The sequence below is a fragment of the Medicago truncatula genome, chromosome 4 (genome assembly GCF_003473485.1).
Source record: "Medicago truncatula cultivar Jemalong A17 chromosome 4, MtrunA17r5.0-ANR, whole genome shotgun sequence".
NCBI lineage: Eukaryota > Viridiplantae > Streptophyta > Magnoliopsida > Fabales > Fabaceae > Medicago > Medicago truncatula.
The window spans coordinates 42,781,534-42,794,111 of NC_053045.1; the positions used below are offsets into that span (position 1 = coordinate 42,781,534).

At 32.8% G+C, this 12,578-nt stretch overlaps 3 protein-coding genes across 3 annotated transcripts; all 3 read right to left on the bottom strand.

The window, feature by feature from the left end:
- Positions 1 to 1,330: 1,330 nt before the first annotated feature.
- On the bottom strand, positions 1,331 to 3,136 carry LOC25493077 (FHA domain-containing protein At4g14490). Its single transcript, XM_013601485.3, has one exon. The coding sequence runs from the start codon at positions 3,042 to 3,044 to the stop codon at positions 1,497 to 1,499; it is 1,548 nt and encodes a 515-aa protein (XP_013456939.2). The 5' UTR covers positions 3,045 to 3,136; the 3' UTR covers positions 1,331 to 1,496.
- A 1,425-nt stretch (positions 3,137 to 4,561) lies between these two features.
- Positions 4,562 to 5,398, bottom strand: LOC25493078 (FHA domain-containing protein At4g14490). Its single transcript, XM_013601486.3, has one exon. It carries the CDS (start codon positions 5,396 to 5,398, stop codon positions 4,562 to 4,564), a length of 837 nt encoding a protein of 278 aa, XP_013456940.1.
- A 2,509-nt stretch (positions 5,399 to 7,907) lies between these two features.
- On the bottom strand, positions 7,908 to 11,798 carry LOC25493079 (NAC domain-containing protein 10). Its single transcript, XM_013601487.3, has 4 exons — positions 11,638 to 11,798; positions 11,262 to 11,508; positions 10,876 to 11,065; positions 7,908 to 8,791 (listed from the first exon to the last, which is right to left on the bottom strand). Exons 2-4 carry the CDS (start codon positions 11,436 to 11,438, stop codon positions 8,202 to 8,204), a joined length of 957 nt encoding a protein of 318 aa, XP_013456941.2. The 5' UTR covers positions 11,439 to 11,508; positions 11,638 to 11,798; the 3' UTR covers positions 7,908 to 8,201.
- Between the last annotated feature and the right edge of the window lie 780 nt (positions 11,799 to 12,578).

Sequence of the window (12,578 nt, forward strand, 5' to 3'; positions counted from 1 at the left end):
TCCTCGCTTTCCATATGCTCCAAATCGCGGCGTGCCAAATAAGCCTCACTCCCTTACGAATCTTTTTATTGTGAACCGCACCATTCCAACAATTCCACATGATAAACAAATTCGGAGGGATTATAATATTAATGTCTAACCACTCCATGAGCTTACTCCAAATCACAGACACCCCTACGCAATGGAGGAAAAGGTGAATAGAGTCTTCAGCGACATCATTGCACAAAACACAAACCTGTGAACCATCCGGCGGAAGAGAATTCCTAATAGCAAGGTTGATTTTTGTTGGGATTCTATCATGAAGAAGTTTCCAAGCAAAGACGACCACTTTAGATGGAGCCGAACTCTTCCGAATTTGCGCAAACACCCTCCTCTCCCCATCTTGAAGATTGTCAACCGGCACCATCAATGTTTCCAATCTAGAATACATTGATTTTACCGAAAAGGCCCCATCCTCCTCCAACCTCCACCTCCACAAGTCTTCGTCTTCCGAAAACACACACCTCACACATAAAAAGTCATAACATGCAGTTTAAAATGTTAGCTGGTAGTGTGTAAATAGATACAATTATATTAAAGAAAATCTTATAGTACAAACACGTGCGATAGAGCAAACCTTACATCTCAGTTTCATTGCACTGGTGATAGTTATATGATATCTGACATCCAAACAGATTCGGATCCTCCAGCAAAACTCCTTCTTCAGCCCCTCTGATTCCCCTCATCTCTCCTTCACCACCGTCCTCTCACTGTTGTACTTCTGGAGAGGAGAGGCAGGAGAAAATCCTCACTCGCATAGTTAAGCGCGTCTATTAAGAGTGCTCAAACTTAAATGCAATTGGTGAACAATTTATAGTATACAGTATACACGACTACTGAAAGTATAGTGAATATTGGGATCTCACTACCGCCAATAACTAGCATTTCAACTTCACACATCCTCTGGAGATAAGGTACTTTATAAAATTCTACATAACAAATACCTTCAGCTCAATGCAGATTATGCACTAGCAGTCACTCCAGTTTCCTCAAAGGTTCAAACCTCACTCCATACACTAGCAGTCACTCTCACACCTCAAACCTCAAACCTCATCCAATCACAGCAAAAATCATTAACCAACTTACAAATTAGACGATTCGGTGTCAGCCTATTGCATATAATACAGCAGTCGAATACGAGTTAAATTGATCAAGATCATGCTTTATGTTAGTGTATACACGCAATATTTACAAACTATAAACTGAGCCAAACTTGTAACACCGACAAGGAAGTAAAATTGTCATTGACAAGGAGAATCCACATTGAAAGATCCAAAGGAGAAAACAATAGTTTCTGTAAATTTGAGTTACTTCACTAAAAGCAATAATAGCGGTACAATATATTCTGGAGAGAGTAACAAAAGAGTGCTGACTAAAAACTCATTCAGTTAACAAATTCTAACTACCTAACAACACTTGTGCTAATGCTTCAAATAACTATCAGTTAACTACATATACTAGCATTCAGTGGCAGTTCCAGCTTTCTGATTCTGATACATTATGACGTACTCGCGGAGTCTCTCGGCTTTTTGTCTCATGGAATCAATAATCTCTTCCGTTTCATCATGTATCTGTTTTGGCAAATAAACTTCCAAGAAATCAAACCACTCACCTAAATTCATCTTCTCCAAATCAGGCCAATTCTCATCCCCATTCAAATTCTCCTTTTCTTTCGCATCATAAATCTCTTTACCAACTCCATCACCAACACACTCTTGTGATTTCTTCTTCTCTTTATCTTCTTCATCACCAACACACTCTTCCTGTAATTTCTCCTTTTCTTTATCTTCTTCGTCACCAACACACTCTTCCGATAATTTCTCCTTCTCTTTATCTTCTCCATCACCAACACGCTCTTCCGGTAACTTCTCCTTTTCTTTATCACCAACACACTCTTCCTCCAATTTCTCCTTTTCTTCAGCATCATCACAATTCTCTTTACCATCTCCATCACCAACAATCTCTTCCCGCAACTTCCTCTTCCCCTTAGCACAACCCCTCGTTTTCTTTTTCTCAACATTCTCCACTCCATCCACCAAGCTCAAATCTTCCCCAATTACAACCCCTTTATTCTTCACATTCCTTGTCATCCTCACACTCCTCGGCTCCTCCACCTTCTCTTTCACACCATCCAAATCCCCAATACTCAATTCAGAAACCCCCATTTTATTTATCTTATTCCTCAAATTCCTTGTCACCCTCACATTCTTCTTCACTTCCTCCACCTTCTCCTTGACACCCTCCAAATCCCCATTACTTGAATCACAAATTTCAGCCACATTCTTCTTATTCTTCGAATTCCTTGTCACCCTCACATTCTTCTTCACTTCTTCTACTTTCTCCTTCACATCATCCAAATTACCATTACTGGAATCACAAATCTCAACAGCATTCTTCTTATTCTTCGAATTCCTCGTGGCCCTCGCATTCTTCGGTTCTACAGCATCCAAATTCACATTAGTAGAATCAGTAACAATTTTCCTGCTCCGCATATTCCTCGTAACCTTCATTGGTTCAGGTCGATCCACAATTCCATCTTCATCATCACCATTCAACATTCCATCTTCATCAATACTCTGTACCGGAACCCTAAATTTAACACTTTTACCACTATTCCCTTTTTTACCCTTCATTGGTTTATCTTCTACCATGGTTTCCGTAGGTTTACTTTGGGGATTGATGAAATTGACAAGGATGGAAGTAACTTCACCGATCTTAATGGTGGAACCATCGCTGAGATGAAAAGGAGTATTAGGAGGAACAGGTACGTTGTCCAAAACGGTGCCGTTAGAGGAATCGAGATCTGTGAGAATCCAATTACCGGAATCGAAATGGATAGTGAGGTGTTTGGTGGAAATACCTGGATCTTTGATGGGGAGGTTGTTGCCGCGGATGACACGACCGATTTTGACGGTGGATCCAGGTTCGAATTGGTGGGTTTCTCCGTTGCGTGGACCGGCGAGGATTTGGAGTGTAAGAGTGGGTGAGTCTTGTTGTTCTTCCATTTTAGTGAGAGAGTGAGTGAGTTTGGAAGGGGAGGATTGAGGTGATGAGTATTTGCCTAACGACTCAATTTTTTTTTGAATTATCAACTTTCCCGGTTACATTGAGCTATTGTCATTTTACAAAGAGTTATTCAAATTTTTTTTTTTAATAATTTTATAAGAGGCTTTTTTTTTTTTTTTTTTATATATATATATATTTTTTTGTAACGTAAGAAAAATGAACAAGAGAAAAAAATAACTAATTTTTTTTGAGTAAATAGTCAATTTCCTTCTGAAATTGTAAGTTTCATCAATTACCCCCTGAAATTAACAAAACTTCAATTACCCCCCTGAAATTTTACAACGTTAGTCAATTTACCCCCTCTGTTAAATTTTTCTGTTAGTGAACATGACGTTTTGCAAATATCCCCCCTGAAGTTTTGCACTTATGTGTAAAATGCCCCCAAACTTAAAAATTTATATTATTTTTTTCTTAAAAACAAACAATTAATAGTTAAATATTAAAGCTAACTATTAATTTTGGAGTTTGGAAAAACTACATACATATATACATCAAAATAGGGAAAAATGTGTATTTTTAAAGTGACAATAATGGTTATTTCTAATAGACAAATTATTATTTTTAGAGGTTTATAAACAAATTAATAATCAGATTTAAATTTATATTTTCTCCTTCACCATCTTAGTCTTTTAACTCCTCCAACTTCTTCAACAATTTGATCAAACCATTTAAACTAAACAACCCCCAATATTAATCCACAAATCATCACATTATTGTCACTTTAAAAAATACATATTTTTTCCTATTTTGGAGCCTATTTTGATGTATATATGCATGTAGTTTTCCCAAATTCGAAAATTAGTTTTAATATTTAACTATTAATTGTTTGTTTTTAAGAAAAAAATAATATAAATTTTTGAGTTTGGGGGGCATTTTGCACATAAGTGCAAAACTTCAGGGGTGTATTTGCAAAACGTCATGTTCACTAACAGAAAAATTTGACGGAGGGGGTAAATTGACTAACGTTGTTAAATTTCAGGGGGGTAATTGAAGTTTTGTTAATTTCAAGGGGGTAATTGATGAAACTTACAATTTCAGGGGGGAAATTGACTATTTACTTTTTTTTTTTTTAAAAACGCTGTCGGACACCGGTCCAAGGATTGTCAACGTAAATAAGAAAACAATTTATTTAAGATTCTTATCCATCCATGTCGTACGGATGTTATAGAAGTGTTGGACACTGACGCATATCGGAACACGCCCCATCCTAAAAGTGGTTGTGCTTCATAGGGAGAAACAACAATGAAGGATGCAAGCAAGAAAGAAACAACATTGACGGATGCAAGCAAGAAAACAATAGTTACCGTAAATTTTTGTTACTTCACTAATAAGTAGGCCTTACCAGACAGACCCTTAACGAGTTAACAAAATCTAACTACCAAACAGTTGTACTAATGCTTCAAATAACAATCACTAATTATTCTAGATTTACTGCAGTTGCACCAAGACTAATTGACTATTCAATTCCAGGGGCATTTTGAGCTTTTTGATTTTCATGCATCATAACATATTCACGGAGTCTCTCAGCTTTTTGTCTCATTGAATCAATAATATCTTCCGTTTCATCATGTATTTGTTTTGGCAAATAAACCTCCAAGAAATCAAACCACTCACCTAAACTCATCTTCTCCAAATCAGGCATATTCCCATCCCAATTATATTTCTCCTTTTCTTCAGCTTCATCACAGTTCTCTTTACCATCACCAACAATCTCTTCCTCTAACTTGTTCAAAAAAATATCTTCCTCTAATTTCTTCTTTCCTTTGCGACCACCACCCTTCATTTTCTCTTTCACAACATTCTCCAAACCATCTACTATCAAGCATGAACTTTCTCCAATTTCAACTCCTATATTCTTCATATTCCTTGTCATATTCCGTGTCACCCGTATACTCTTTGGTTCTTCCACCTTCTTACCTCTTCTACCCCGTTCTACTGTGGTATTGGTAGACTTATTTTCGGGGTGGATGAAGTTAACAACAATAACGGTGACTTCACCGATCTTAATGGTGGATCCATCACGGAGATAAAAAGAAGTATTTGGAGGAATGACCGCATCGTCCAAAGAAGTTCCATTTGATGAGGAATCAAGGTCTCTGAGTGCCCATTTACCGGATTCGGTATGAATAGAGAGATGTTTAGTGGATATTCCGGGATCCTTAATTGGCAGGTTGTTGCCGCAGACGACACGTCCAATTCTGATGGCATATCCCGGTCGAAATTGAAGAGTTTCACCTTTACGAGGACCTTTGATGATTTGTAATGAGAGAGTTGGTGGTTGTTGTTCTTCCATTTCTGAGTTAAGAGTGAGTTTGTGAGGGAGAATGAGGGATGGTGGCAATTTTTTTATGGAGGAATGCTAACCCTTTATTTATTTATAGACTAAAAAAGAAGTGTTACTGTTATTCTCTTCTCAGAAAAGCCTTCATCATCACTAACGAGGTGAAGAAGAAATGATTTGGTTTCTGCGATGTCTTTCTCTAAAAAATTAATTGTTTATTTTAATTAAGATCGGAGGGAGTAGATAATTTTCTTTCTCATATATATTTTTATTTTTTTTCTCTATTGTTTTTTATCAATAAAAAAAGATAAAAAGAAAATTGTTATTAAATGATTGTTCAACTAAAATGTGTTTAGTAACAACTAACAAGCTTCTCTCACAAGCTTATAGTTTTATTTTTGTGATGCTATTATAATTTTTTTAAATGTTATTTTAACTAACTTTAAATATGGAGAAGTAAGGTGTCGGAGTTCGAACCATCACTCTTATATAAATTATAAATCATCTGTCAACCGAACTAAGCTAATGAGCTTGTTGAAAATATTGTTATTAGGTTCTTAAATTTGATTTTTTTTTTTTTTGTATGGTATCATGTTGCTTTCTATTTGAATTTTTATTTATTGTTCCAGTTGGTTCGAAACATCGTAGGCTTAGATTTGATTTTTTTTCTTCTCTTCATACGGTATCTTTCTATTAAATTCATACTCCCTTCGTTTCTAAATATAAGTAAATTTTACTTTTAGGTTCATTCAATTAATAATATATGTGGTCAATATCATAAACCACATACATCATTAATTGAATGAATCTAAAAAATAAAACTTGCTTATATTTAAAAACGGATGGAGTATGTACATAGTTATCATTATTTTTTTTCTTTGAATATATTTACCAATTTAAATACAATGAAATAATTTTCCATAAAACAATTAAAAATAAAAATATATGATAAATAAGTCAAGCAAAATTTGTTAAAGATTGTAACGTCCCAAATTTTCGGTCCAAGACATACGTCTATTTCGTTCTTAATAGGAAAATACTACTATAATTTTTATTTTTTTTCAAATCCAAATTTCCATACAATCATTTTTTTTAGTGTCCGAGGACTATTGCTATGATACCATAATGTAACGTCTCAGATTTTGATTCAAGACATTACGCTAAATTCATTTTCATTTTTTGAAAAAACACTACTATTTTTTTTTCCATCGATAATAAATTCTTAACAAAAACTTAGACAAAAATTCGTAACATAATTTAATTTAATTCTCAAAATAAATATGCTTCAAATTATTTTTAAAATTACAATTCAATCAAAAATCCAATTTTATCCCTATATGCGCTTCAAGCAAAAACATCAAAGCATACACCATGTCTTTTTTGGTACCTAAAATGTTGGTGTACAAGGTCAACTTCCATAAACCACAAATCATACAAATCAAATCAAACATACGGTACAATATTATAAAATAAATTGTACAAGATATAAGCTGCCAACAAGAAAAGAAATATTCACAAATCATTCTTCTTTTATTTTTCTTTAGGTTATTATGTAATGCATGCTCCTAAAAACTAAATGATCCGAATATAACTCGCCACTAAGGCAAACATACTATTTAACCACCACACAAGCAAACATAATTATTTAACCACCACTAAAGCACACAGAATATTTAACCACCACACAGACAAACATAACTTTTTTAGCCGCCACAGCAGCAAACATTCAAAATTAGAAGCATTGTACATAGACATTACAACTATGTTGTCGCCCTTATGAACAACCAATATCATCTTCAAAAGTATTATTCGTAATAAAAATAAAAACAAGGGCGAGGACATAAATTAAACCCACCAAAACAAAGCTAACAAAAATGATAATTAATAAATCAGTCGAATCTATCTCTAAAAAATGTTTCTTTAGAACAATTTGGAAGGGTATCCTACAAAACTAAGGCAAATTCTATGATACACCCAATATATTTGAGTGCACCGGTATACCCATTCTTTAAATTAACAGTTAAATGAGTTGTTTTTTGAAGAAAAATATTATTTTTTATCATTTATAATTATAATAACTAAATCTTATTCATCAAAAGTGTCAACGAAATAATTATTTTTTTTTTTGAATTTTTATCACTCATAATTGAGAACATTTATAATTTTTTACTATAATATGTAAAAAAAGTTACTATGATTCTTATAAACAGTAAAATGATATTTTTTCTTATGAAATGTTGTTCTATAAAATATAAGTATTGACAAATAGCTATTTACAACATAAAAAATTATCGTTAATTTATAAAATTAAGATGCAAGAGTACCGGTACACCTCATCTTGTGAGTGTACCGTAGAAATTCCCCAAAACTAAACCATCTATATAAAAACACCTGTATTGAAAAAGCATTTATAAAGTAACATTGGTAGGTGACACACTTTAATTGGCCATTGATATATATCATTGGTACCTTAATAGTACATAAGTGAAATCCCAATTCTATGAGCATAAACACTACCTTCTTTATAAACGTGAGAAACTCTAAATCTAAAGTTTCTAATAATACGTAAACAATTCTTCCACATGTTTTTGGATCCTCAATTTTCTCTAATATAAATCCATATATATAGAATAAATATACAATTTTTTTTTCTACAATTATAGAATAAATATACATGATAATAATAGTAATAATAATAATATTATTGGAAAAATAATACTAATAATAATAAATAATACTAACAAACCATCAACTTCTATGTAGCTATATTGTCACCATTATACATTAATAATCTACGAAGAAGTTTTTCACATAGCTAATTTCTGCTCAACCCAGCTTTGTTTGCATCCATTGCCAATCGAATAAAGGAAGAGCCATCACCTTGCATAACCAAGTTTGGAATAAATTGGGATTCAGAGCTTCCCAAATTATGACCAACATGGTCATAATTTATGAAAGGATTGTAGTATTCCATAGGAGGAGCTTCATTATCATCATGGACATTTCCTTGATTTATCATCAGTTCATTTTCATAACTAGTAGTAACCTTGATAATATTGGAATTATTACCACCACATTGTCGAGGTTGTGTTTGGTAAAACACCTTTGAAACAACTAATTCACCATCTTTCTCTTCTTCATTACTACCAAGGTGGTATTGATGCATCACCCAATTGGTCTTCTCAGGCTTCTTTTGCCTTCCATAGTTGGTGTAGAGGACTAGTATCTTCTTGAAACCTTTCATAACACCGTCAATAAAAACTGGTCTAGTTTTCCCTGTTTTGTGCCATCTTGTTTCACTTCCTTCTTCATCAGTTTGAACCTTTCTTCTTTTCCTTGTTCCTGTTGTGTATGCTTTAGATGGCCTGTGAAAGAAGTGCCGGATCTGTCCATCTTTTTTTACACCTGCATGTTCACATAATATATAGTGCATGTTTCATAAAGGACCTTGATATGATGCATGTAAATGGATTATGGATTATTGCACAGGTCCAATTAGAGGGAGGTAACGTATTGGTTTATTTTGACATATTATAACACCTTAATATATTTTTTAATCTCGTCTATGTGGGACTTCTTAATTTCCAACACATATTATAACAAAAGACTATGAATGTACAAAAAGTGAGTTGGATGTGTCCCTCACTTGGCCCTAATAACATTAGACTAAACCAATTTGTTTAGATCTAAACCCGTCTCTTAACCCGATCACACTCGATGAGGTACAAGTTCAAAAAAGACACAATGATCCCAAAACAAGTTGTTAAATAGTAATACATGACCATTTTATTTGGAAATAAATTTAACTAACATGTAACTAAGAATTTAAAATCAAGAAACAAATCATTTAAAACAAAGAAACAGAAAATGAAGTTTCATAAAAAATCAGAATTAGCACGAGAAAGTGAAAGTGTAAGACATTTTCTTTTTTCAGAGATAATTAGTAAATGTGAGAGACGAGAAGTGAGAATGAAATTATTAAATTAATAAGTAAAAAAACACTGTCCTTTAATATTTTGGAACGGGTTAGGTAACCCGAGGGTCAACCCGAGTCCGTGTTTTATCTCTATTTTTGTTTTTTGGATTCGGATCAGTCCCAATCCAAAAGTTTAAGTGTCGGCCGGATCAGGTTTTGTAACACCACTGCCGAAAACATACGGAAAAGAGATTTAGCTAACACAAGTATGATGCATATGAGTTGCGAGTAACAGATTGACATAAATGGCTTGTTGGTGAAGATATAAAAAGTTTATCAAAGAAAAAATTAATTGCATCTCCAGGATTTTGGTTTGTTCTTTCTCACTTTTTAACTTTTGATAATTATGTGCAGTTACGTTACGTCTTGACATGTGATTAATGTTTAGGATAGTTAAGATTCAAGACACCTTTCTCATTTTTGTCTCCTTCCTTGTTCTTTATTTTCATTGGGAATAAAATGCTACGTACTTGAGTTACATAAAAACAGCAATAAAGAAAATAATAGAAACAAAATTAGTTTTCAATGTACATGTCATGAAGTCATCTTTAATTTTTGGAAGGATCATCAAGAAAAGGAATAGAAAACAAATACTTTGATTCCTTATGAGTTAAATATAATCAAATCATGTGAAATTTTGTTTACACAAACTTCTATTTGGTATATAATCAATCATTTGTATCATGTTAATTTTCAGGTATAGAAATATTATTGCCCATGATTAAAGAATAGTGTACACGTTTACATTTCAATGCCACCACACTCACTCATGCATGCAAACTTGTTGAGTTGGTTAAAAAGTCATGTGATTAGTCCTCTCATTTGCTTAAATTCTTCGAAAGATAGAATCTCCAAAGAATAATCACATTATCACGTTACAAATTAATGCAAGAACTAAACATGAAGCAAACTAGACGTTATTCCTTTGACTGGTAAAATATCTTATTCCAGGGTCTTTATTAAATAAATTTCTCCACTAATTATTTCACAAACCAACCCCAAGCCTCGTGTTATTAAACTTTTAGGATCTATCATAACATACAAGGTATATATTTCATAGGAGATTCTATATATATAATTTTTTTGAGTCATCTATATATAATTTTAAAATCAGCAAATTAGTGTAGACTATTTATAATATCTTCGCCAAAAAAAGAGCATATATTATTTTTTTGACAAAAAAAGAGCATATATTATATACAATAACAATTAATTTAGTTCTTAATCAGCCAAAAAATAGCTGTATTTTTTGGTAAACCAAATTTTATCACTGAGAATGCAAGGGGTACTTCTTATAAAAAAACCACTAAGTTTTAGATAAAACATAAAAATCGTACTTCTAATATTAATTTGTCTCTAAATTTATTAAGTAAAGAGTTAAGACAAATATCAATTTTTTTTTTATCATTAATTGATTTTTCTCCCTAGTAGTATATGCATAAAACGGGATTTCCAAAATCCAAACCATGCATCAAACAAGAGGAAAAGTTAGAAAGTAAAATGAAATTAAGACCTGGTAGCTTTTCTGGATGTGTATAACAGATTCCGTTCTCTCCTTCAAGTGTTGGTATGAACTCATCAATAAGAGGATGAAGTTTGGGCACATCAAACAGAACCTTTGCTTCCAAATGCTGAAGTATCTCTTGATCATTCGGATCAAACTTCACTCCTGCCGGTAAACCCGGCAGTTCATTGATTCCACCCTATTCAATCATTCACACACAATCAATAATAAAGTTAAAAAGCTAAATAAAGATTGGTGGTGCGTCAGTGGTGCGTCATGTGTGTGAGTGTTGAAAGTCCAGAAAGTACTGGGTTCGATTTCTGCTAATAAAATAAATATAATTAAAAAAACACAAACACTAAGGGTAATAAATAATACTATTAAAATTAAAATACCTGATCTTGAAATTCAATGTTATGGCCACATGAGGGGCAAGTTAGGGTTCGAACTTCGGTTGGTTTTGTTTCATCATCTGTAACAAGAGTACTTTCATTGCTAGTTCCAGGAATAACAGTAGATGTTATTAGTTCAATGCCCCTATCTTGATCATCTGAGTCATTGCACCATGTCATGATCTCTTTAATTGGGATTTTCCAATTCTATCAACATAAAAACAAAGCTCTTTATTTCTTCCACACCACCCTATAACAAATATCACAGATTCAGCTCCAAAATTAGTAATAATCCAAACAAAACAAGAAAGAAAGAATATATAACAAAATAAAAAAGGAAAAAATAAAAGAAAAAGAGAAAAGGGTTTCCCTGAATCACCTATTATAGGAAGATAATGGAATAAATCCTAACACTTATTCTATATAATTGAAGTGCAAAGAGGTAATAACTTGTTGTTGAGAAATAGATATAGAGAGAGAGAGAGAGAGAAGAGAAGGAATGAGGCAAAGGGAGAGGGGTGTAAGTCATAAAGAAAAGAAATGTGGGACTCAAGTGGGCTCTACATATAATATATAAGGAAAAGGCTGCTTGAACGCCAAGTTTGCTTGTTTTTGTGTCCCGTATAAACGCTTGTCTATATCATGGAATAAATGAGTTTGCTAAGTATTTCTAAATTATTATCTTTAAAAAAAAAAAAAAATTCTAAATTAATGTAATGTGGAAACTGTTTTTTAGACACCCAAGCACTCAATCTATCTACGGAGTGTGAAAGGAAATAAAGAGAGTGATATGATAGATTTGATAGATTAGTGACGTGATAAGAAAATAAAGATAAGGAAAGAGATGGGGTGGTAAATGATAGTAGGTAAATTAAAGGTATTCAGATATATTTGATCCTTCTTAATTGCAATTACAATTGAGAGGAGCAATACAAATTAATATTAGGCTTTGGGAACGGAAAGACCCATGATGCCTTTAAAATCAATCGCGTGTATTTTATTAAGTGTCAAACATAAAATTCTAAAAAAGAGTTAGTGGAGTACACACGATTGATTTTAATTAGTTGTGTGAGTAACTTATTCACAATTTTCCAGAAACAACCTCGAAGTCACCTTTCATAACAATATTATAATTGTAACTGCGACCACGTTAATTAGTTTTATTCACCTATAAAGTCGGTCCAACAAATATTAAGAGACATGTTCTATGGAGAAAAATGGTCTCTAAAAACCTTTTTTTAAATGAGATTCTTTTTAAAAAAAACATTGAAAATAAAATTTAATATGAACAGAAAATTGTACCATGCCGGTGTTCAAACA